The sequence below is a fragment of the Lemur catta genome, chromosome 5 (genome assembly GCF_020740605.2).
Source record: "Lemur catta isolate mLemCat1 chromosome 5, mLemCat1.pri, whole genome shotgun sequence".
Lineage (NCBI taxonomy): Eukaryota > Metazoa > Chordata > Mammalia > Primates > Lemuridae > Lemur > Lemur catta.
Genome location: NC_059132.1, coordinates 4219981 through 4247088, shown reverse-complemented (window position 1 = coordinate 4247088; position 27108 = coordinate 4219981). Strand labels below are relative to the sequence as shown.

The window sequence follows — 27108 nt, the reverse complement described above, 5'->3', positions numbered from 1 at the left end:
AAACTAAATGGTAGAAGGAGAAGCCATGTCATGATAAACACACACTTGCGGGATGGAATCAGCTCAGGTTAGCAAGACAGGATGCTCCCTGGCTGAGAGCTTTTGCCATCCAGTGAGCTGTGTTTTTATTTCCCCCTGGCTGAGAGCACAAGTAGTTCTTAGAGAAGAATGGATGCATATTAAAACTGTGGCCTGTGTATATGTTTTTGGTTGTTAGGAAAAGATTTTGGGGACAGCAGTTACGTGGAGGGGCTCTTACATCAGCGAAGGCTGCTTCTCTCCAGCTCTGTGCCCTCTGAGAACAAGGGCCATGTCTTCATGCCCATTTTTGCTAGTGATTACATCCCTAGCTCCTAGCACAGTACTTAGAAACTGAACAAATATTTATTTGGAACTGGATATTTAAACTGCCATATAAACTACCCCATTTTACAGCCAAGGAAATTGAGGCTCAAAGAGGTTAGACAAACAACCACCAAGTATTCAATCAGATAAGGCTGGGGACTGTGTTGATGCAGGGGTGGGGGTCAGCTGCCCTAGGACTCTGTGTCCAGGACCAGTTGGTTTTCCAGAGAGAGCGGTGAACTCGGAGATCCGCAGTAGCTCAAGCATGGATGGATCAGGTTTTGTGGGGCCCGAAGCCTGATGCAGTGTAGCAGCCTTTTCTGTGAAAACCTCACAGACTTATATATACACACTTAGGAGTAAAATTATTTGTTGTTTAGGCTGAGAAAATAATGACAAAACTACACATTTTTTAAAAGCTTCCTTGTATTACGAACATGATCCAGTTCAGACGATAACAGATTTATGCTGTGGATTAACTGCCCAACACACCTCTGTAATAAAATTTCTCCTGTGTGTTTTTTGCTGCGTGCTGTTTGGTTGTGTCTTTATATGACATCAATTGTGTAATATTCTCCACAGAAAGATCAGAAAGACAATTCCCTCTTGCCTCCAACATGGCTGAGGAAATTTGGTTTTTCATTTTTGATAATTGGATGCACAAAGCACACAACTTCTTACACAGGTGTACTCTGCTCACCGTTCGTAACGTGTTGCCCCTCGAGCACAGGGATTCTAATTAATTCTGTGTGACTCTCACCAAGAAATAAAGGAACAAAGCACGGGCTTTTATAATTGTTGTATGTGCTGCGTTATCAAGGATACTCCTGCTGGGAGAGAACGTTTATTTTGAACAGGCATCGATGAGCACCGAAATCCTTGTTGCAGTTTTGTGTGTTTGAATCCTGGAAGATTGATTCTAGCTCTGTATGTTTCAGAACCTATTTCTTCCCCACATTCACATTCTTCCAGTGCTGGGCACTATAAGACATGTCCCTCTTGTCATACGACTTCTGGCCCTGTTCTTCTGTGTTACCATGACTCCAGGTGAACAGGAATATTCCTGAAAGCCATTCCCATGCCATGGTGACTAGCAATAATTTTAACTATACACAGAAGTGACCACAAACCATACAGTCCATCCCCCTCAGTCCTCCCTGGATACATCTGATTCCTCTTAGCTGCCTTCCAGTGCTGACTGGAGCAAGGTAGAAGGTGGCAGAGCAAGACAGGGATAGACTCAGAGGTCTGAACCGATTGTGGTTAAAAGATCTTCCTTTTGCAGATTTTATGCAAACACATCTCATTAGTCACATATCCAAGACCTGGGGACTGTCCCGCGGTCTTAGAAGGAGCATGTGCAAGGAGGGGCCTAAGGCTCTATGAACTTCACCGCACACCTGCCTCTGGCCCAGGGGAACTCTGGATGCCTCCAGTGAAGAAGTGTCCATGGAGCAACTGGATTCCAGCTGGGAGCGAAGGCCGTGGGGCTGGGAGCAGCCTGCGATGAGGAAGTGTGTTTCTATAGTCGAGGCCGTAATTAAGTGGTCAGTGAGTGATGACAGTGAGGTGGAGTGGGGTAGGTGATGGGAATGGCTGTCACTGTACCTGTCCCCGTTACTGATAACATTCAACAGAGCTGCTGAGGTTTATCCAGAACTTCCTGTGACCAGGTACGTGTTTCTCCAGCCCCGTCCTCAGTGAGTCTCCCCGGTGTGTACTGAACTGTGGTCTCCAGAAGAATATGAGGTGCTAACCCGTGGTATCTATGCACGTGACCTTGTTTGGAAGCCGGGTCTTTACAGAGGTAATCACGTTAGGGTGAGATCGTCAGGGTGAGGCCTCCATCCAGCACAACAGGCGTCTTTCTACGGGAAGGAGAGACACAAACACCCAGGCACATGAGGTGAGCGCGCCATTCGAGGCAGAGACGAGTAAAGGCTTTTAATGTTTTAACTTCTGTCGTCTTTGACATCCTTGTTTGACTTTCCTTTTCTGTTTCATGGTTCCCTGATGATATTTTTAACCACCAGTATTATTGAGCACCTACCTCGTGCCAGGCCTATACCTGTTCAAGATGCTGAAAATACTGTTGTGAAGGTGAGAGGGGCAACCCCAGCCTCATAAGCCCCCAAGGCTGGGATGTCAGATGCACGATTTTCAGTTCCTTAACATTGAGTCAGGAACTCCTAATGGATGCGAGGGTTCACGGACACTTTAGAGGGTGTATCCAACCCATGAAAGTATTTTTATCTTGTGTTTCTGTGTATGTGTTTTTCTCCCCCTTGGCATAAAACATATGTTGAATTAGACTTTTAATGGCATCTAAAACTGATTTAAAGGAACCTCAAGGTTAATTCCTTTTGAAAAGAAATTGTCTACACTATGGATGCCCTTCCATAATTTATCTGTTCAAAACTATTTAAAATCTAACTTGATTTTTCTCCTTGCCTTTACATTCTGATTCTAAAAAAAAATCTCATTTCTGTAGAGTAGACCAGCCTGAATTTCTGAAGTCTGTTTATAGGTCCTGCATTATTATCTGGTAGTAAGTTCAGACTGTTTATAAGATGCCTCTTCAAGAGCCAATTTCATTTTATAACGGTTGGAAGCACATTGTTTTAGAAACGTCATGACCCTCAGCATTATGGGCCACCTAGTGGGCTTGTGGATGTCAGTCACCACACTTAACAGCTCTTGGCGTCCTCCCAGTATTTAAATTATTCAACTGTGACTCTGAAGCAGTGCTGTTTAGGGAAAATTTGTGAATCTGGAGTGAAAGTACAGAGCTGACATCAGCCTGGTTTCCTTTATTCGCTAGATTGTCTCTACCTGTGTACAGGAAACTGTGTAAATGATAGAGTCATCTTGCCAACGTTAGTTTAGTAAACTGTGTCATTGTTCTTCCTTCTGTGCCCTGAGTAGTCCTGGCCAAAAACGAGGACACACTTAAAACAATAATGACGTAATGCTTAATGAGCATGTTTGCTAATAGTTCCTGAGGATCACAACCAGGGTTCATACCCAAGACAAAGCAGATGAGGCAACATGCTTTAGTATGTACTGGATGTTACAGATTAGACCAAGGAGACCTGATGGTGGAGGTGGAAGGAAGGCTTGTGTGTGGCTATGCGTGCTTCTGAAAGAGCTCACCACTGGTGTTGGCAGAGCACGTTTCTACCTGCAGTCATGGCCCAAATAGCTTCCCTGTGGCTACCCCAGGTGTGCACGGTAGGATTGTCATGGATGCCTCTCAGTGAGTAAATTGCTTTGAGTAACAGTAATGACTAATGGGTCAGGGACAGTCATGGTATCTCTAGATATCTGCTCTTTGGTCAGGCTCCAGGGGAAGACCCTGAGGATGTACTGCTTCAAATCCCAAGTCTTCGGTTCCCCACCTGTGTGAGCCTGTGTCAGGATTCTGCGTGGTGTTGAATGCACCTTTTAACCTGTCTCCCTGGGATGATGAATTGTACTGGTCAGGACACCTCCACCAGCCCTTCCAGAGGAGAGCCCTAGATTGCGATTTATCTGTGCTTGTCACAGATGAGTGCAGTGTACTTACGAGGCTTGCATTAGTGTCAGGCCAGTGGGAAAGCCTTTCCATCCGCCGATTCACTGGGCAGCGCTTGTCAAAGAGGAATGTTCTAGGCAGAGCCAGGAGCACAATTTCGCAGCCTGGTTGCTCCTTTAGTTCATGTTCAGTCAGCCATGCCCCACTTTGTAGTTGACCGTCCTGGCTTTTCTCTTACTTGGACACCCTTCCTCGCTGTTTGCTCATAAGTCTCATAACTGGAAATTGTGTCCTTTAACCCAGCAGAGGTTCTGAGTTTGCATGCCGGCTCCACTGCGTAACTTGTGGCATTTGAGAAAGGCCTGCACGTTGCCCTTCTCTGCTTTAGTCTCAACTTTTGTCTTAGTCTGTTCAGCCTGCTACAACAATAATGCCATTAACCAGGTAGCTTATAAAAATTTATTTATCACAGTTCTGGAAGCTGGGGAGCCCAAAACCCAGGCACTGGCAAATTCATCATCTGGTGAGGGCCTGCTTCCTCTGAGACAGCTGTTTTCTAACTGTGTCCTCACGTGGCAGAAGGAGCCTCTGTTATAGAGACATTAATCCCATTCATGAAGATTCTGTAATCACCTGAAGTCCCTACCTCCACATTCCCTCACACTGGAGATTAATTTCAACATATATTTTTTTGGGAACACAAACATTTAGACCGTAGCAACTTCTTAAATAATAATACAACTCTCCTTACCGAGTTGTTCAGAAGATTCAGTAAGGTAATAATATGTGAGGGAAAGCTCTTTGTAAACTGAAGTTCATTTATTGTTTTATATATGATGTAACTCCACTGATACTTGATTTATATAAATCAGAGACCATGCCCAATAATGTGTAGCTTTTTCCGGTAAAACATTGTGTAAGCATGCTTGGTCGGTGAAATGAGTGTACCCCTAACTTCTCCATGCTAGCATCATAAACAGTGCCTATAGTTGGCCTTTAGTTGGGGGAAACATCATGTAGCTACTTCACCAAGCATCGGGTCTTTTAATTCTTAGCCTCTGATCTAGTTGTAAAATTGTCAGAAATGATGGAGTCATATTTTTTAAATGAAATATGTCAAGAATGGTTCATTGGCTGGCCTTGTGGTGAGATTGTTGGATCCAGCAGGTTTGATGAAATGTTGACGTGTTCATCTCTGTTTCCAGGGGATGCTGGCTCTGTGCCGCTGGGAGTGGGGCTCCGTGGAGGAAGGGCAGTGAGGGGGGCCAATGTAACGTAAGCTTTCATGGAGGCAGTGACATTTAGGGCAACCAGTGACAACTGGGTAGGATGTGAAGAACATTTAATTTATGACTGCTAGGGACATAGATGCTTATTGTAGAATGTTGGAGGGACATAGATGCTTATCGTAGAATGTTGGAGAAGTATAGAAAAGCCATGGAGAACAAAACATAACAGCTGTATTGAAACCATGCAGGTGAATGTTTGTTGCATATCTGTGTATTTTTTCAGAGTATTTACTGAGTGCCTCGTGTGGGCCAAGTGCTGGGAGACACCAGTGACCAAGACAGGATTCCTGCCCTCCTGCATCTTATGTCCCAATGAGAGCAGAGAAAGACAGGCAATAAATGAGGGATAAATTCTACAGAGGAAAAACAAAGGGAGAAAGGCAGTGCCAGAAGCAGTGGCTTGTGGAGATTGAAAGAGGAGATTTTCTTTTCTTTTTCTTTCTAAATAGTTAGTAAAGGAAGGGTTCATTTATGAAGGGGAATTGAGCAGAGATTTCAAGAAAGGAGGAGGAAGCTATGTGGCTATTTGGAGCAAGAGCATTTCAGGTATGAAAACAGCAAGTGCGAAGATCCTGAGGTAGGAGTTGACCAGAGGGGAGAGATGGAAATTAGGAAAGGCAATAGGGCCAAAATCCTACCCCTGGAAACGTTTTCTTGCTCTGTGTGATGCTGTCTTCATTTATTTGTAGAGCTCTGCATAGGAATGCCAGTTAGACATGTGGAAAATAACGAAAAATGTCAGGAGTTTAGGATAAGAGAGGTGACAACTTCCATGACCTTGTTCTTTGTGTTTTAAATTGGGCTTATCCACACAGGGGCAGCGCGTTGTAGTGGAAACAGCATGGCTGTTGGAATCATAGGACTTGTGTTTAACTCTTGCCTCTGTCATATCCATCCCTGCGACCTTGGGCAGATCACTTAGCCTCTTTCAGCCTCAGTTTCCTCATCTGTAAAACTTACCTGATAGAGTTTTTGACAGAATTATAAAGCACAGTAGATACTCAAATCAAGGCATTTTGCCTCTCCTGATATAAAAAATTGCTATAGATTTTCCCATGATGGAAAGGAATATAGTATAATCCAGTTAACTTCCAATTCTTTTTTCTCATCTAGGGCCACATGGTTTAATAAAGAAGCCAAAAGACACACGTGGCCATTTAAATTAATTGAAATTAATTAAAATTAGACATTCAGTTCCTCAGGCATACTAGTTACACTGCAAGTGTTCAATAGCCGCTTGTGGCTACTGTGTCGGGCAGTGCAGACTGTAGAACATTCCACCATCACCTAAAGTTCCGCTGGGTGCTGCTGCTCAAGAGCAAGTGGGAACCTTCTACTTATTCTGAGCTCTCATCCAGGTGTGGAGGAGAGTGATAGATAATACCTTCCTGGATGGTAGCATTTCATAATGTTGTCTCTGGACCTTTAAGGATCATAGTCACTTTGGGGAGGGGGTGGGGTGGAATGTCAGAGCCTTGTGACAGATGTTCTGAATCAGAATTTCAGAGGGTAAGGCCCTGGGATCCGCCTGTTTAACCATTTCCTCTGTGAATGTGATGCAGGCTAAAGTTTGAGATGTGGGGCTCCTAGGGCATTTTCAGAATTAATTAAGGCATGTAGCACATCCAAAAATACTCAGATGATGCGAGCCACAGAATTGCAGAATATTATTAATAATTGCATATTGCTTCGGTGGATCACTTGCCTTCATCGTGGTCCGCTTGAGATTAAACTAATTTGTTGGGCTCTGTGAACTCCCCTGGAGATAGCATTTCATGTGCTCTAATAAAAGCTGCCAACGTGTTATTTGTACTTTCAAAATATTTCTGAAATAAATGGTGCTCTGTGTTGGTTTATTGGATTTATTTAAAGAAATAAGCCTAATACCCAACGGCCTGTAGTATACATTGAAGAAAAAATTCAACAAACCAACCACAGAATTGAATTAAACAACAGTGGCCACAGTTTTCTTAAAAGAATGTGCCAGATGGGCACTGGCCACAGGGGATTACTAGACCAAGAAGATAAACAAGATTAAAATGGAATTATTTCTCATTCCAAATCAGGATTTTCCACTGTGTTTGCAGCAACGACTCTGGGGGAAATGCGGTCTGCAAAGAGTTTACTGTCATGGTGCCAGTTGTGTGTTTGTCTGGTGATAAATCAGTGGATTTATGGATTTAATTTCCTCTTATTGCCAACTCCCTTCCTATCTGAAGATATGAATTTAAAAGTTAGGGTACGTATCTACAGGTAGTAAAATACCATTTTGTTCTTTCTCACTGGCTGAATTCTGGATGGAATTAAAATCACAGGAAAATCTTGTTAAAGATGAATCAATGCATTACGGTGTAGAGATTCATTTGCAGGAGACAAGCTGGCTATGTGCTAGTTCTGCCATGGGAAGGGCTCTGTTCTGACAGCTGTTTTCTCTGGAAGGTGATGAGGGACTTACTCGTTTCAGATTACATCTGCATCCATGGTGGCTGCTCCAGCATTTTGGTCTGGCTCATTGCTTGCCTTAATTTTTTTTTGCTACTTCCTCAATAAGTGTGGACAGCATAGGGTTTTCTCATGAAACCAAGCTCCTTCCTTTCCTGGAAGCTGAGCAAGGGTTTGAGGGGTTTAACATATGATAGTTCCCATTGATACTCTCCTCGGGGGTAACTTAAGACTGCTTGGCTTCACTCTATCCAGTCTGTAGTCACTTGGTTTGGAAAATGCCCCTACCTCATGCCTTACTCAGAGACCTCTACCGTATTAGACCTGTTGGTTGCAAGTTAATGAAACCCGATTCAGATGACCATAAGTACAAAGCCAAGTTACTGTCCCACATAATTTGAAAGTCTAGCATGGGACTTCAGGCATGGCTGCATCCAGGGCTTACACTCACTCCTTCTTCACCTCTTGGATGCAGCTCCTTTGCCACGTTGACTGTTCTTGGAGATGCTTTTCTCGTGTTACTGGGAAGATACTCTCTGGCAGTTCTAAGCTAGCCTCTTCCTATAGGGTCCCTTTCTTTCTGGTACCCGTATACAAGCCCAGGGAGGACTGAGCTGTGAGGATCATGTAGCCATTCCTGGATGAATCACTGGCAAGGTGAGTGAGCTCCCGTTGGCTAGACCTGAGTCATGCGGCCCACAGAGTGACTTTGGGGTATGGTCAGCCATGCCTGAACCATAGGTAAAGGGTTCCCTTAGAAGAAGGGACAGACGATCAGATGTCCTCTTCACCACTCCAGGAACAACATGTTCAGGGCTCCCTTCAGCTGTTGTTTGTTTGGGAGTCCTCATAGCTCACTCCACACCTCTCCTTGCTCAGGAGAGCTCCTTCTTACTTGCTTGGTCTGGCTCTGGCCTGGGTTTGTAAAGCAATCACATAGGTGTGAACTTTTCCACCCAAATAGGGACTTACAAGGATTATATAAGTTAATACATTTTAAGCACTTAGAATGACATCGGCATTTAGTATGTGATGGGTGGGCTAATTGTTACTTGTGCCAGTACTAGGTTTCCCTTCAGCCTTTCTGGCTTCCAGACTTGTCAGGGTTGAGACTAGACAAGGGCCCTGACCCTCCGTGGTGGTGGAGTGTGTACGTCCAGCCGTTGCCCTAGTATTCGGAAACTTGTCCGTTCTGCCATGTGAAGATTTCCCTAGAAATGCCTTTTTCTGGCTCAGAGTATGTCTTTATTTCCAACTAAGCAGTGACCCAGCTGGGCCGTGTAAAGATAACAGAATAGACCATTTCTCTGTTTCACTTATTTCTTAAACTTTAATTGATGTATAATGTGCATATCTACAAAGTGCATGGATAGAATTTCCACAAAGTGGGCACACCCGTGTAACCAGCACAGAGAGTAAAAAAACAGAATATTACCAGCACCCCAAAAGCCTCATTCATCCTCCCCTCCTGACTTCTTTCCCAAGGTTACCCCTGTTCTAACTTTTCATTGTACATCATTTTTGCCCTTTTTTTGAACTTTGTTATCAGGGGAATCACACAGTCTGTATTCTATGTCTAGCTTTTTTTCACTCAGTGTTATATGTGTGATATCATCTATGCTATGATGTGTAGCAGCAGTTTATTTAGTTTTTCTTTTTTTTTTGCTGTCTAGAATTCCATTGTGAGAACATACCACAGTGTGTCCATTTTACTATTGGTGAATATTTCAGGTGTTTCAAGTGAGGGTTATTTTGAGTATTTCTGCTTATGAATATTCTTGTGTACATCTGCCTAATCTTCTTTTATGTTGGTTATAATCCTTGCAGCAGAGTTGCTGGGCCACGGGGTGCATGTGCTCATCTTCAGTTCATGTTATCAAACAAGTTTCTGAAGCAGCTGCACCACTTTCGTGCTACTTTCCTGCCCTGAGTGAATGAGAGTTCCAGTTGCTCTACATCTTTTCTTACACTTTTATGGCCATAATTTAGTTTTTGGCTGTTCTGGTATATCTTGGCCTCTGGTATCCTGTTTTGTGAAGCACCTATTCAAACTTCCTGCCCTTATTTTTATTGGGTTATCTGTCTATTACTGATTTGTGTAATTTCTTTACATATTCTAGATGCGAGCCATTTGTTGATTTTAAATGATGCAAATATCTTTTCTCACTGCGTGGCTTGACATTTCACTCTATGGTGTTTTTTGATAAGTGAGATGTTTTGTGAATTTTCTTCTTTGCATGCCCTTTTCCTTACATATTTTAAAGAAATATCTGGGAAAATGTGTTTTTCCTCCTCTTGTTGAGCAGGGTGCACAGCTCTATAGGGCTTTGTTCTGGCTTCAGCCACCACATCTCCTGCTAGGAACCTTGTGGTCTTTCCCCCCAGTTGTTGCTTCTTTGTGATAAAATAGAACCATCTTCTCTCATCTTTGCCTGTGGTTTACATGGTAGGTTTTCTTCTTTTTCTTTTTAAAAGATTCTAGGTCACTGGCACTTGAACCAGCTTTTAGACTGTGGAACCAGAGTATGCCATGTTTTAAAGAAATGCTATAGGCCAATCAAGTATTCCCTTGAACCTTTTACCCCTAAAATGGTATTATGGCAGGCCTTGAAAAGAAGAAGAATCAAGAGATAAAATGCACAAAAATTATAATCTATTAAACAATACTACTACTTATAATGAGCATTCAGCAGTCCTTTTGCTCAGCACATTATGTGGATTGACTCACTTAGACTTGGTAAACGCTCTGAAGCTGGCCTGATTAATAACCTCATTTTATAGATTGAAGAAATGAGGTTTTAGTGTTTTCCTGAGGTCACATAGTCAATAATCTTTTTGAAGCCAAGACGGAAACTGTGTTCCATCGGACTCCAAAGCTCAGTACTTCACCCCACTGCAGTGCTCTGCCGGTGAGGATGCGTCCTTGCTCTTTGAAATTTGGATCCAGCTAATCAAACCGAATTTCAAGCCTTCTGCTATGAATAGTTCAGTACTGATGAAAAATGGGGAAGCTTTTCCTTCCCAGTTCTCTTTCACAGAAATAAATCAATTAAGTTAACTGCTTTCTTAGTGCCTTTTAAAGTTGTTTTATTTGTCATCATTGCAGATGGCATTGTATGTTGTTCCCCTGGTGCAGTCAGGAGGACCTGGAGGTTTTGGGTGAAACATGATAGACTTCAACACTTAGAAACCACCTGGCCCAGAATTCTATATATAAAAATCATGTGAGTTCAGATGTCCCTTCTCAGTGTAGCCTGGTTGATGTTCAAGCTTGGCAGCAAATGACTGCCAGGCCTCAGGAACCCGGGAGAGGCCCGCGACTGGATTCTCTGGCTGCTTGCAGGTTCTCTTCATTGGACAAAGATCCTCACCTTACAGCCTGCTGACCAATTGCTCACAGTTATGAGGGATTCAGAGTAGAGAGTGGGGACTGGCCCATGCTCAGGAAGTTAGGACCCTCAGAGGGGAAGCACTGAGTGGGCTTCAGGACATTGCACTGGGCCTTCTACGTGGTATGCAGCTCATTGTTAAGACCTGGGACAGAGGATTGGGTATGTCTAAGGTTTGCAAGTTCCTCAAGTTCCTGGCTTATGGCTGGACAGGGATAGCAGGGATACTGCCATTATCTGCTCTTTCAAAAGTCAGTAGTGCTGTGCGTTGAGCTGTACGATTTACCAAAGTTGATGTAGAAGCTACCTCTACATTGTGGATTTGTGTGCATGGAAGGAGAAAATCACACAGAAGCTGGGGACTGGGCCTGGCTCCCTCCTGCTGGGTGAAGCACCTTCCGTGCTCTTGGGACTGTGACAGTAGTGAGGTTCAGTCTCTCTGGGACTGCGATAGCTCAAATATTTGTCATTTGGACATAATTCTTGTTGCCTTGCTCCTCTCTTTAACCAGAGGGTCTTGTCTTACTGTGCTTCCTCTCGATTATTGATTACCCGCTGCAATGGGACTTCCCTTCACATTTAACTTGAAAATAGTATTTTCTCTATTTTATGGTTTGTGACTTCCACCCGCCCATTGCTTCTCTCCCCATGTAGGTACTGCCTAAAGCATAAACAGCTGTTTGCTGGGTAATTTTCCACATCGCATTTAGCAGTAGTGAAGGGCTCTGGGAATGATTGCCCGAGCCTGAGCCAGCCGTCCATAGACACAGCTCCATGGCAGCAGAAAGATTGGCCGTTCAGGGACTTCAGAGCTTAGTAATTGCAGGGAGCAATTTGCCTTTTCTCCTCGCAGTGTCTGTCTAGAGACGATTGCTGAAACTTTTAGGGGCATCTGAGAAAAATCTTGTTCATGAAGTTGGAGATTAAAAAAGGAAAGAAGACGTCGTTTCTTCTACTTGTTAACTGATCCCTGACAATTTAACTAAATCTTTGCCTACTGCGGTCTCACAAAACAATTTGAGTGTATTTTTTTCCTGTTGGGTAGGATGGGGGAGAAAGGCAGCCTCACAGGTGCTTAAGAGCTCTTGTCACTCCGAGGAAATCTCACCAAGTCTGAGGCAGGAGCGTGCCTATGTGGGATGCCTCTGGGGCGTTGGACTCCTGTACCCCCTGCAGGTTATGACCAGGAAGTCCGAGCCCAGGAGGAGGCGTGGGCCACAGGACTCGTGGTTGGCTTTGGGGCTGGGCGTGGCTTTCTTCTGCCAGGGAATTTGGGGGCAGAAACAGATTGTGCCACAACAGTGTGGGGACTGTAGGTCCCCATAATGTGTGGCGATGGCCTTGGAGGCAATGGTCAGAAGACCTGTGGCCGAGGACCCTATAGGACCACCTGAAGAGCATTGGCCCTGGGTGTCAGCCATTGTTCTTCCAGGTTCAGAGTCTGTTTTTGTTAAGGATGGTACCCACATGGTAGCAACTTCAAGATATTAGGAGAATTCTCCAGCACCCCCTGGCTTCCTTTAATTAACTCTTATGCAGTGATCACCAAGAAACAGCCAACAGATGTCTGTTGAACTGAGTAGAATTTGCATAACTGTTCCTTTAAAATACCCATTTTCCACTGTTTTCACCTTTTAAAATAATGAAGTCCATTAATTTCCACTATGTGTGCAACAGTGGTCTTCCTCTCTGCATACTGCAAAACTTCATGCTAAGGTTGGGAGGTGGAAGACTTGGTTCTCCCTAGCGACTGAGACACGGTGTCTGGGCTCCTGTCACCGGCTTTCTGCACTGCACACGCGGCCTCTATTCTGTCTCCCTTCGCTGTTTGAGGCTGCAGGGTCCTGGCTCCTCTGACGTTGGGAGGCTGCCCCTCCCTCATCCTGCCCTGCAGGAGGTGCACTGGCAGGCTGCTGCACCGTCGGGGGCCTCAGTGAGAAATACTGATGGCAGGAGGGCCCTGGTGGACCGGTGCAGCCCTGCCCCAGGGTGCTCGGTTACCGCGTGCAGTGCTGGTGGGATTCCAGCCCCCGCTCCTCTCCTGACCCGGCCTTCCTGTGCCTCGAGTGACCTGTGCATCGATTCGTAGCAGCTCTGTGGGCTCTCTTGGCCAGGGCAATGATGTTCAACAAACATCAGTTCCATTACACCCCTTCTTACTCACAATATACATTCACTGTTTGAGCAGAGAGTTGCCAAATTTAGAATGTTTTTGAGGCCACGTGATATAGTGGGGAAGTGTATGACCTTTTAAAACTAATGGACCTGGGTTTAGATCCTGTCTGGCTTTGTGCTTTGACACTTACGCCGAGTGGATGAACTCGAGCAGTTAGTTTCCTTCAGTAGCTCATTCCTTCATCTTTAAAATGGCATAAACAGCACCTGCTGCATGGGGGGGTGACGAGCTTTAGGAGGTTAGTCTGTTTAGAGCAGGGGTAAACGGCCTGCAGGCCAGCTCCAGCGGAGGCCACTAGCTTAGAATGATCTTTACATTTTTAAAGGGGGGTTTTTAGGATAAAAAGAATGCGTGACAGGGTCTGTACATGGCCCATAAAACCTAAACTATTTGCTGTCTGGCCCTTTATAGAAAAAGTTAGCCAGTCCCCACTTAGGAGTGCTGAGCCCTCCTGGCCCACGGTAGTGGCTCTAGGTGAGGTATTTTCCCGTCTTACAGATCTTTCCCCAGGACTCCTCCCTGCCTGAACGTTTGGTGCAGGGGGCTTCCACCACCAAGATCAGCCACAAAGGCCAAAGTGAGCCTGAAATGAAAATCTAGTCAAAATGGAATTTCAGAGCAGTCCTGTGTTCTATGCCTTTTCCCACCTTTAAGTATAAAACTCACCGAGGACCACCTGTGCTTATAGTTGCCACAGGTGTGAGAGATTTGATAATTTCTCATAAATAATCATGTTTAAGCTGAGTGTGAGTAGACCATTTTTTTCTGATGGTCTTTAAACTGGTTATTTATTTTCTTGAAGGAATACAACCCAAAATGGCTTGGTAATGAACTGCTGCTGTTATGGGGCTCGTTCACATTATGGTGAAGAAGATTTATGTTCCCAGGTAGATTTTCGTTGTGAAAGATTCAAGAATAATGTGGTGCTCTAAAGAGCAGGAAGACAGTGTTAATAAGCACAAAAGGTCTGTGTGGCTGTGGTCGAGTATGTGTTCATAATTTATTTAATATTTTCTCCAATTCAGTCATCAGGCATAATTGTAGTGTGGAAGAAAAATGCAGGGACCAGCAGGAAGGCAAGCAATGACCAAAATCAGATCTGCATCTAATTTTAGTGCAGTGGAGCCCCAGGTTTCTTGTTTTTTTTTCTTTTTTTTTTTTTGAGACAAGGTTTCACTCTGTTGCCCATGCAGGAGTGCAGTGGTATAATCACAGCTCCCTGCAGCCTCCACCTCTTGGTCTCGAGTGATCCTCCTGACAGAGCTTCCAAGTAGCTGGGACTATAGGTGTGTGCCACCACGCCTGGCTAATTTTGTAAACAACTTTTTGTAGAGAGAGGGTCTTACTATGTTGCCCGCACTGGTCTTGAACTCCTGGGCTCAGGTGATCTTCCTGCCTCCACCTCCCAAAGTGCTGGGATTACAGGTGTGCACCACCACACCCAGCCAGCCCCAGCTTTCTTAACGTGTGTGCCCATGGCCTGCTTGGCTGTTGGGCCAGGTCTGAGCTGGAGCTGGTGCTGGGGGAAGAGGTGCATTAGTCCAGGCAGATTCACAGATCAGATTGCAGCCTGGTGCACGTTAGCAAGTTGGTCTCCTTACAGTGGGAACCGGCCTCCCCTGGACCCTTGTTCACGCTGTCCACCTTACCAGCGAGACCCCTGTTTCATCCTCTGTCCTCCAGCTCTGTCTTCACCCAAGAGCCACACACAGGTCCAGTGTAACAGGCTGGTCTGGGGCCAGCTGTGCTCTCGTCCTGTGGCTTCCAGGACCACTCTCACAGTCATAGAACTTGCCCCCTCTTCGGACCCACCCTCCCTTCCCCAAAGAGAAGTCACTTGTGTAAAGGTGTCAGTGAGCCCAGTGGAATTCACCGAGATTTTGTGAGGGAGACTGAGAAAGGGGTCTTGCACACTCTACAGCAAACAATCTCAAAATTTGCTATTAAGCATGTATTTTCTCCCCTCATGAGGTCCCCCTGCCCCCCGAGGGCCCTTCCCTTTGGCCAGATTTCTTCTGACCTAATTCTGAGGCAGAGCCAAGCCCAGCATGTTCCTTCGCTCCAGGATGTCTCCTAGGAGCAGTTCTTCCCCCCTCTCTTTCTAAGCTCTGGGTTCAATTGTATTTTAGCGTGGGGGCTCAGTTTCCCTAGGTTTTATCAAGGGTGGTCCTTCCCCTTCAAAGAATTAGATTGCTGGTTGTCAAGAGGAGTCGTAATTTCTCCCCATACCAGCTTTGATTCACCCCATACCTGTTCTGAATCTCTGCTGGTTGCCCAGGTACTGAGTTGGTTCCAGCAGAGTCTCACCTTTGGGAGCTGATACTCTAGAGCTTGGTGGAACCCGCAGCCAACTTGGGGTGCTAGGCCATCATGGTGCATGGAATGAGCCCAGGGCTCTGCAGTTGGACAGAGAGCTAGATTTAAATCCCTGCGCTGCTGCTTCCTGCCTGCATTACCTACCTGGAGCAAGTTACTTAAACTCTTGAGGCCAGAGTTTATAGTCTCCTCAACTATGAAATGTGGAGGCCACTCCTTCCTTGCAAAGTCACTGTGACGACTGTGTGGGATAATCTGTGTGAAGAGCAGAGCTTGGTGACTGGCAGGCAGTGGATGTTCTACAGACATTCCCATTGTAGGTTGAACACAGGCTCAAGCTGCTATTTCTTACTTAGTCTCCCCTTAGAAAATGGCAAGGGTACCAGTACCTCCCCTAGGACCCGAGTCCTTGCTCTACTGCCCACTGGGTTGATTTCAGGTCTTTAGTAGAAGATGTTTTCACACTGACCATGCTCATTTGCTTGGTCACTGTGTCTTCCTTCAAGGCTGTTTGCAGAATATTTTCATTTCCTTTCCCCTTCTCCACTGGTTCTCAGTTGTCCTCACCTTCCATCCTTTCTATGCGACAGACGGACATGCCATAAATTCAGGGGACAGACATCCCGGCAGGATTTTGTCACTTTAGGCTTGGAATAAACTAGAGATTTCCTCTGGCCCAAACTGTGCCGGGAGTCCCTGAGAGCTGAGGGAAGGGCCTTTAATGGCTGACTTGGAACCTGGTAGCATTTCCCCAAACAAACATTTCTGTTTGCGTTATCACCTTGTTATGAAGGCATCACCTCCTCCTGCAGGGTCTGTGGCTTCCGATAGCAGGAGTGCAGGGCCCGTCAGGAGCTGATGTAGACGTTCCCAGCCGGGACGTCTGCAGACAGCTGGGTGGACTGCAGTGGCAGCCGGCAGATAATGAGAAATCCATCACACGCGTGCGCTTGCTTGCGGCTCTGGATCACATGCGTTAAGCTGTGAGTAATGTGATTACTTAAGTGGCGTTTTATTTACACTTTTGCACAGAGCAGAGGCTGCTTCTTTTCCAGAGCAGCCATCACCCAGATTTGATTTTTGAAAAATCTCCTCACAGTCAGGATTGCAGCATCACAAATATCCTAATCCCGAGGAAACTAGCAGTATATATTTTTAAAACTCTGTTATCGGCTTAGAGCAGAGGATATACCGAGGTCAATTTAAAACTCTAGTTACGGTTTCTTGGTGCATCTAAATGTCTCAAATAATCCCGCAGTCACCCCGATAGAGTAGGCGCCGCTGCCCTCATTTTCGGATGAGGAAACTGAAGCTCAGGAAGGTTAAATCGCTTGTCCAGTGTCGCTTAGGCAATGGCAGTAGAAACGGCAAGAGAAGTTACCGGTTAAAAGACTGCCATGGGCGTGTATGTGTTTTATGTCTTAGACTGAGAAGCAGAACCATTGATGTCAGCACCAAGCTGTGCTAAGAGCTGAGTTTTGTGGAGAGAGGCGTGAGAAATGGCAGTATTGTGCCCAAATAATTCCAGCGGCAGCCCTGACAAGGCGCCTCCCAGCTGTGACTAGTGTGTCCCTCTGGTAAATGAGGTGAGGTATCTGAGCCTTGGATGCCTTCCTGAGCCACAATGTGAGTATTCAGTTGGAGCCATCACTGCCTCGTGGGTAAACGTGCGATTTCTGCGGTGAGCTTTGGGCCTTTCTCCTGCATGTCTCTGGCCTGGGCCGTGGGCCATGTGCTGCTGGGTGAGCTGAGGGTCACCCCTGCTCATTTCAGAGCTTTTATTTCTTAATAGGGTAGCAGAAATGCCAGGACAAAAGGGATAAGTGAAAGGGTGACACTATTTGCAATCCCAGAAACAGGCTAATTATAAGGGTTTGTGATTCTATTGAGCTTCCTGGAAACATTCCTGGACTTTGCCTTTGGTCATGGCCCAAGAAGCTCTTCCTTCTTCCTTACCACGTCTGGGACGTGGGGACCTTTTCTCAGGGTCTGAGCTGTTGGCGTACATGGATCTTATACTGCAGATTTTAGTGCTGCGTGAATTAATGGGAAAAAGGATTTTACCTCTCTGGGCTTTTGTTTGCCTGATTCTAATGTTAGAGTGATTCTGTCTTTGTTGTACCTATCCTAGAGGGCTTTAAATAAGTAAATGAGTGAGTAAATGATTGAATAGACAATATACAAATTCATGAAGTCATCCATGTTAACTTTTTAAAAACTGAAATGATCATAAAGTAGAAGCAGGACGAAAACCTTTATTCCCATGACAGTGGATAACCATTGTTACCATTTTGATTTTTCCCTAGTCCTTTTCTGTATTTTCTGTGTTTTCTTCCTACAGTGGGTTACGGGCACTATTTAAGGGCAGTTGAGGCTTCTAACCCACTGATGGTCAGGTTGCCCTTCCTCCTTTGGGGGCCTCTGAGTCCTGGGAGGAGGGGCTTAGGGTGCTGAGAGGGCGTGTTTATGGGGTGGGTGAAGTAGTCACTGTAGCATCTTTGCTCCTCTTTCTTGTTTCTTGGTTTTCTGTTTTCTTCCCGTATCTTCCTACGTTACCTTCTTCTGTCCGTCTTCAACTTGAAGGAGAAAGTAAGTTTTGCTAAAGGATTTGGTCTTGGAAATTAGTTCAAGAGATTCTGTTTTTGTAGCTCTGGGCATCATGTGAAAAATCCACTGGAATCTTTCTTTAATGTTCATAAAGTTATTTAACAGGAAAGGGATTTTAAAGATCTAGGACATAATTCCTACTTGTGTTCATGTGAGGTCCTTAAAATTTGGAAGCAAAAATAAAAACAAAACAAAAGCAGCTATTGCTTTAGTCCACCTTGGATTCTCCTATTACTTTCCAGTTCTTGCTAGTCTGTGAAAATTGCTCTTACTTTATTTACACAGAGCTTTTAGGCATATTAGATTTATTATTTGACATATTTAGAATCGTCGAATTTCAGGACTGGAAGGGACTTGCATTGTTATTAGCATTCTTACTATTTCTCAAATAATAAATGAAAGAAAAAGCATAAAAAGTATTACATGGTTCTTGCCGGCTGAGTGCTCCTCCACAAGAAATAAATATGTCCCTATTGATGAGAATTTGTTACCATAAGAATGATCTCATCTGACAATTTTACCCTGGAGGGTTTTGATTTTAAAAGATGAGAACAAGGGAACCCTGGTTGTTCATCTCTCCCTACCCCCGTCCCCTGCAGACAAAAGTGGGGAGCGAGAACAGGAGGCCTTGAATTGTCACTGGCTGAGGGTTGGGAGGGAGGACCCCAGGGGGCCTGATTCCCAGAGCTTGGTCACCTGGCATGGCCTTTGTTCTCAGAGAACTCACCTGCAGAGGGAAAGATGTTTAATTGTTTAATAAAAGAAAGGTGTAGCAAGCTGACACTGTGTCTCTTCATGAGGGAGGGGCAGGCAGGCAGACTAGAAGCTTCTAACTGTGTTTCATAATGACTCACATGTCCTTAACAGGTGGCAGGGGAACTCTTGCTGATGGGCCAAGGTGTGGGCTTGCTTCTTGTCCCTGGCGTGGCATGCCATGGGTCAGTGTGGTTCCTTTAGGCACCTGTCATGGCTCGGCCTTCCAGCTACAGTGGACGGATGGTAAATATGACATGCATCATCCCCAACAGGCAGCCACCGCAGCTGCAGTGTCCTAGTCCCAGAGCAAAGGGGGCACTGAGAGGTGCAGACACCGAGCAGAGCCACCAGTGTGTCCTGTGGTCCCTTCTCTGTTCTTGCACCTGGGCTCAGGCTTCCTCCCCTTCTGCCGGAGCTGAGAGCTGTTGCGGCAGAGACTCCATGCTCTTGCACCTGCCACCTCCCCTGCCTGCGATGTCCTGTCCCACCCCACTGCGGGTTCCTCCCATGAACGACTCCTTATCCTTCCAGATCCAGCTTCAGTGCCACTTCCTCAGTCTTGCTTGGCTCCCTGCAATACACAGAGGCTTTCTCATCTGTGTTCCCATGGCTCATTTCTTTTTCTCATGACCACATTTACCAGGTAATATTAAATATTATGCTTCATCTGCTCATGTTTCTGGTTCCCTTTCCTCTAGCTAGACTGTGGGATTCATGAGGGTAAGGGCTGGTTCTTATTCCTGTTTTCTGGCTTAGGACACGGGCAGGCACACAGCCAAAATGTTGTAAGTGATTGTTGTGCGCAGGTAAAATGAGTTTCTTCACTGGCATCCTTGGTTTCTGTTGGGCTCCCTTTAATCTGCCCCCCATGCAGGGTGCTGAGCATGCTCCAGAAGATGCCAGTTTGATGGGGTCACCCTCTAAGCCTTCTGGGGGCTCCCCAATGCCTAAGATAAAGCATGGGGTGTGTCAACAGGCATCTGGCCCCAGCGTCCTTTCCAGCCTTAACTTCGCTCTGCCCGTGTGGATGCCCCAGGCCCTAAATGAGCAGGGCCAGATCATAGAAATCCCTGTGGGGGAAACAGGACAGCTAGATGTTCATGGAGCAGACTAGTACGCAGACCACCCCCTTCCAGTAGTGGGGGCTGGACTGCTACTGGGGGACTCGTGTATTGCTCTTGGAGTGAGGACAGTTTTCTTGCAGGTTCTTTGGGCCATCTGTCTTGTCCACGTGACATAAGTACCTCATCTGTCTCTCCAAGGGGCCAGGCAAGCAAGTTCTCAAGAGTGGAGCCTGGCTAAAGTGCGTCTGGTCATCTCTCTGTCCCCTGAGTCTATGAGGCATTTTTGGGACAGTGCTGGGGAGAAGAGACTGTGTTACAGTCTTTGTGAGATTAGGCAGCAGGTCCATCTGTCACGTGCCTGGCCAGAGGGAAGCAGGCAGAGCACCCTGAATTCCTTGTCCACCCCTATGCAGGCACAACCTCACCGAGACAGCTCTTTGGATAGAGTCGTGGCCGCCAGGCCCGAAGACAGCAGCCTCAAGAGCAGACTGGCATGAGCCTGCATGGCAGGGCTGGAGGGAGGCAGGGAGGCTGTTTAGGGCATGTGGTCGTGACTTGAGGAGGAACTATGGAGGCCTGAAATGAGGTAGAGGCTACACTGATGCAGAGAAAGGGGGAGAGGTGAGAGAGACCTCGGAGTGCAAGTGGAGGGGACTTGGTGGTTGCCTGAATGGCACAGGGAAGGAAGAGGGAGGAGTCCAGCCGTCAGCTGGGGTTCCTGCATGGGCAGCCAGGTGGACGGAGGTACCGTGTACCTGGCTGGAGATGCTTCCGGGGCAGACCCTGTGAGTGGGAGTTGGAGACAACTCTGGAAAGCTCCAGAGCTGGGGGAGAAGGACCTGGTTCCACACCTGGTTTGCTGCCCATGGCAGGTCTGACCTTCCCTTGGTTGCCTCAGTCACTGTGATTCCTTCAGCCCAATGGAGCCAGCACATGAGTCACCTGGAGAGCTTTTTTGTTTTTAATGCTTTCTTGAATTTTGATATTTTTTCTTTATCTCTTTAATTCAGGATACTATGGGGGTACAGACATTTTGGTTACATGAAATGTATTTGCCTCGCTCCAGCCAGGGCCACAAGTGTGTCCTTCCACCGTACAGTGCACCCCATCTCCATTAGCTGTGGGTTTACCCACCCCACTCCCTCTGCCCCTCACCCCTCCACCTGACTGGCACCCAGTGAATATTACTGCCATGTGAGCACCTTAGTGTGGATCAATTAGTACCAGTTTGATGGCGAGTACATGTGGTGCACATTTTTCCATTCTTGTGATACTTCATTTCGAAGGATCAGCTCAGTCTCTATCCGGGATAATAATATAAGAGGTGCTAGATCACCATTGTTTTTTGTAGTTGAGTAGTAAGTATTCCATGGTACACATATGCCACATTTTATTAATCCACTCATGTATTGATGGGCATTTGGGTTGTTTCCATATATTTGCAATTGTACCTGGAGAGCTTTTTTAAAAAAAATCCCAATGTGGAGGTCACACCCCAGGCACTGAATCACCACTTGCTGGGCCAGGCCAGGCATCAGTGTCTGAAAAACTCCATCATGCCCCCAGTGGTCACCCGAAGAGGAGAACCACTGTTTTTGCCAATCCCTGTGGCTGGCACCTCCCAGAGAGGATGAGTGGGGAGGAAGGGGTGAGGTGGTCATTAATAGCTGGTGTTTATTCTATAAAAGGTGACATCTGGATGTCCACAGAGGCCTGCCAGCTATGGGACGGGGGTGGGGGCATTCTTAGAAAGATGGTGGGATCTAATTAATTTGGAATTTGTGATACATGGACAGGCTGGGCCTCAAGCCAGTGTAATTTGTACTTTCTCTGAAATCAAGGTTTACATGCTACAAGCTGTAAGATGGCAATGGTTTTGTTTGGTTTGCCAAGGAGACGTACCCTTTCGGGGTTCCTCCATCTGTTTTCTACATGTAAATTGATAATTACACAGAAATTTTGCCTGTTCAGAGCAGGTCCAGTCCCCTTATCAGGATATAGTTAATCTATAATTGAAGCTTTAATTAATTTGTTTCCTTTTATATGATATGTTATACCTTACAATGGTTTAAAACACCACATTCAGTGTACAAAATAGCCTGATGGTACAAGTATTATCTTTTTTTCATAGATGGGGTCTATTTAATAGATGAGAGTCACTGCATCTTAGTGGGAGTCTGGCCTTTAAACAAAACATGCCTGCAACTCAAGTTTTCAAGTTTCATTGAAATTTTTTTCTAAACTGTTCTGCGTATATGAGACTAATAAAATTACATGGATTTAAAATACTTCATAATTATTTTTTCCAGTTGCGATTGGTCTCTCTTCACTTGGGTCTAATTGGCAAGACTCAAATGTGCAAGAATCACATTATTGGCATTTTAAACATTTCCACAAAGCTTCATATTTCACACCATGTTCCTGGGACATCCTACTACCATAAACTTTTAGAAATGGACATGAAAGTGTGTATTGTATTTATTAATTCTCTGTGCCAGATAATGTGCCAGGCACTTTGGGTCATTATCTTGAATCATTGTGACCATCCTTCAAGATAGGTGAAAGTGATCTTATTTTATGGGTAAGGAAACTGGCTCAGAGATGCTGAGTGGGTTATGCAAGGCCATAGAGCCGGTGAGTCCTAGAGCCAGAATTTGTCCCCACATCTGCTTCAGAGCCTACCCTGCTTATAGTATCTGCCCTGCCTTGGACTTCATGGTGCTGACCCCTCTCTCCTTCCTAGATACTGAGAAGGCTGCTCTTGGTTAGCTCAGATAATTTGATAATTTTGCTGATAAGGTCAAGGGTATGGGGGGGATTTGAGTCAGGGGAGATACCCCTTTTCTTGGCCAGAGTACAAATGGAACATCATATACCCATTCATATTCCCAGGAGAACAACCCAAATGCAGAGCATATTTTTGGGAAGGAACGTCAGACTCAGTTTTTCTCCTTGGGAAAAGAACAAATTAGTGTGTTGCTTCCCTACACCCCGGTTTGGATGTACTGACAGAGACAGAAAAGTCCCCAAGAAGGGGACTCTTTGTGTTGGTTATAATTTTTTAATCAGCTGGGAGGGCCATGACAATTCTATTTATTTTACGTATTTCTTAAGAACATAAATCCATGTCTTTCTCAGGTTTGAGGTCCCCTCAAGCTGTTCTGGAACTACAAGGCAAAAGAATTTCTTTGCAGAAATGTAGAAGGCCTATTACTCTTGGTCTCTGATGTCATCTTGGGATTTTTATTGAATTTTGCCCTTTGGACCGATGTCACAGGCTATTATTCATTTGAAATTCTCATAGATGGTAATCATGGCTGAGCGTTTGGATTTAATCACGGTTTTGCTAGCTGTTCTGCAGTAATGACAGAGATCACTAGAGCACACTCAGATTCTCCCCACGTCCGTTTTTCTAACCCATAACCTCATGTCCTTTCCTGTGAACTTAGTGAATGATGGGACCTTTTCAAAGGAATGATGGTAGGTGACTTAAGAGAAAACACCTGGCTAACCTTTCTAATGTTATGGTAATTTGAAATTTTGATGCAGTTAATCAAAAATGTGTACATTCCTTCCTATTGTTTGATGTGATTCTTTTATTTTTTTCTCATTTATAATGCTTTCGTACTCAGGAAGTTGAGGTAGGTTTTTGACTTTTCAACTGTGTGTAGACATAGTATCAAAGTAGTTGCCAAATAAGATGTAAATTTCACTCTAAATCTTAAATCTCAGTGGTAAATATTTGTTTTAGTTCAGTGAACCAGTACCACTCACATTTATTTTTCATTGGTATATCCAAGGGATGCAATTTATCAAATACATATAAACAGTCCATTTGCTGCTTTATCTTTTCTCATTAGTTACAGTACAAGTATGATTGTCAGTTATTATCTGTGTTTTACTGGTGGGTTATTTATTGAAAGAGCAGAGCAACTGACATTGTTATTTTCTGAATCATTTTGTCTAAGACCTGAAGGACTTTAAACCAAATGTCAGACCAATTTATCAAAGATTCGCTCTATTCAGGGTGAAAATGATTTAGAGCGTGTGTATAACCATACACCCACCTGTACTTACATACACCAGTAACAGGTATGGGAATTTCACAGGGATACAGAGATGTTAATAAAGCTGGAATGGCTTACTTACATTTGCTGTCATTTAGCAGTGATGTATTGTGTGCTGTTGAGTGACACCTTAGGGGAGAATATTCAGGTGAGTAAGACCCATTCCTGCTCAGAAGTAGCCTGGGCCCAGGTTTGTGTGGATCATACGTGCACATGTAAGTGTGTTAACGCACACAGCTCCCAGTCCCTGGTGTACAGAGTTCTCATAAGTCCTACCTGTGGGTAGAAGGCTGGGAGGTGTCTCGAGTCACTGCCCAAGCTGGGCTGCCCCATTCAGAAGAATTCGCACTGGGGCTCCTCACCAGGGATGGGGCGGGATAGGCCTGGTTGACAGGAGACAGACAGCACATTGTTTGCCAGAGATGTGAATGGAAACAGCTCTGAGGTAGTTGTATGCAAAGCCAGCTCCTTTATCAATAAATGAAGTGTTTTGTACCTTACAATAGCTTGATTAGCAATGATTTTCGTTGCACACAAATTAAAATTACAGGGAGATGTCACTTTCATTATATAGCTGATGCGCTTACCTAACGTTAGAAATGTCACTTTTCTGGTGACTTCTATTATCGTTTGTCTCCCAGTCCGCAACCAGCACTTTTTCCTAATGTCCCCAGTCCAGTAGTGTGAAAATGAACTGAACTAATTTGCACTGACTCCCCTGGAGAGCTGTTTGGCTGTGGTGCTTTTATTGACCTCTTCCTAAAGGTTTTGCGGTTGGTGATGTGGGGCCTGCCTCCATCTGGGATCCACAAACCTGGCTTTAGTCCGCTTGACCTTGCAGAGAAGTGCTTCTCCCTTTTCCGTTTCTCTGCAGCGGGCCCACAGCACCCCATGGTCCCTGCCTGCCCTCCTCTCGCCTTGCTCCCTTCTGTTCATGTCTCTGCTGCTCACTCCCGGTCAAGACAAATGAGCCTCCCATTTATTTTCCAGGCTGGTAATTTGTATTATCTCAGGTAATCTTCAGATGAAACTGCAAGGTTCAAACAGCTTAGCTAAAATATGTATGAGGGAGAAGTGATCTGTTTCATGGGAACTAAATGTCTTTGATCCTATAGCATCTGAAGCTACGGCCTATAATAAAGGACATCATCATTTTTGTAATCGGACGCCAAAGCAGTTGGGTTTCCAAAGCAGTTTCCACGGTGGTTTCCATTTGGTCCTGCCACCCCTCTTTTCCTCAGGGTTGGCTTTAACATTCCCTGGAGCTGAAAAAGGCACCTCTCATAAAGGGAAATCCCTGGGGAATATTTAAGCTAAATTGCATCAGCTATTTTGGGCCTGTGGCACAGTGAAAGAAAATTCAGGTTCTTATTCAAAATGGGCTGCAACCATAGCCTTTCCAGTTGGTTATGATCAACCGTGATGAAGAAATTCAATCACCCAAATTACAGCAGGAATATTTTGGCTTCATTTTGTGTTAGGAAGATTTAAAGATTTCATTAGAAGATGCATTATAGGGTGGAATGTTCTTGGCATATATACATATATATGTATATATATATAAAATATCATGTATATTACTAATATATGTTAAATATATTTACCAATGTTTATTATATTTAATATGTGATATATGTGTATATATAAAAAACAGACTTCTTTTTCTGTGAATGCTTATCAGAACAGACTATCTCTAAAGTAGCTGACAGCCCAGAGTTAAATTCCTTTGTACCAGCCACAGGGTGCCAATAATTTCACAGGATCCAGTACTATGTTAGTAGGATATTTAATTAATGAGATCAATGGAGAAATATGGTGCTGTCTATGTTGATTAGTTGCAGAGGATAAAAAAATAACTGGAGCCATAGTCACTACTAGTTTCTGATTGCTCCTCTGTGACCGGCACCATGCTCTTCTTCCTCATCCTAGACCTGTGATGATTTGTCACTTTTTTACTATGATTCTTATGCTAACTTTTTGTATTTCTTGCTGCCCTGGGATACTTGATGATTTTAGACATAAGTCAGTATGCTCAAGTTTGAGCCTCTGTTTAAATTTGTAGGTTCTTCCACATTTTAACATTCTCTAAAAAAGAGTTGGATAATTTTCATTTATAAACTGCTACAGTGTAATGGAATCCACCTTTCCTCATATAGGCTGGTTAGAATTCAGAGCAAGACTATTCTCTGCCCTGTCCAGTAGAGGCCTGACATAATTTTATTTTGCAGTGTAGCCCATAAAACATACATGTGTAGTAACACTGCCAACCTTGATTCCTCAACCTGTATAATGCATTAGTGGGAGCTATTGAACTTAATAAATGACTATATTTAGATATGCAGCTTTCTATTTAGGTTTATATTTTGGAAATTAACGGAGTTCTTGCAAGTCTTTTTGAAAGCTTCATCATTAGATGATAAAATTACCACTCAAGAGGCCAACTCAGATACGCCTTGCCTAACAAGTTTGACCTTATCCAATGCATCTTTTACCACAGTTTGAATCTTAACAGACCACAACTTTATTGGGCCAGGAGGAAGGTCAGAGGTTAGGGCTCTTGAGGTCCTATGCTTTCTGTACCTTCAGTATCTGTACTGGACTCTGGGGTCCACACAGCACTGGGGTGGTATGGGGGTGGGCACACTGCTTCCCAGGGTGGGAAGTGATAGAACTATTGACAGCACAGTAATTCATGGGTCTGTTTAAAGCCAATGTAAAATATACATTATATGTTTTTATTTTGGTAGAAAGCAAGGCCCTAGAGAAGTGACCAGCCCTGGTATTGGTAGAGTATTGGTTCAGGACCACAGACAGTTGTCCTTATGTCCTGTGAGCATCACAGTTGTTAAGTGGGACTCAGGGATAAACACATTTTCAGGAGGTGAAGCTATAGAAGAGGCATTCTTTTACCTTTGGCTTTTTTCCACATGGGTTTGGACACTGCCTCACCAGAGATTCCCCCAGACACACAGTGACTTAACTGATGCAGCTGCAGCCTGCTTTGACTCACCACTGGGGGAAGACTCACCTGGGACCTCGCTAGCACAGTGCAGAAAGTGATCACATGTGCACCGCCATGTTACACTCTGACCTCAGCCTAGCAATGGCTGCTCAGAAACCCCCTCCCCTGTGCTCAGTGACCA

General features: G+C 44.9%; 1 protein-coding gene across 1 annotated transcript in view; it reads left to right on the top strand.

Annotated features, from left to right (window-relative positions):
- SPOCK1 (SPARC (osteonectin), cwcv and kazal like domains proteoglycan 1) overlaps nt 1-27108 on the top strand; it is a 465095-nt gene that overhangs the window by 171114 nt on the left and 266873 nt on the right. Inside the window, exon 2 of the mRNA XM_045552560.1 lies at nt 23531-23539. Coding sequence (XP_045408516.1) covers nt 23531-23539 — 9 coding nt within the window. The remainder of the gene's footprint in view (nt 1-23530; nt 23540-27108) is intronic.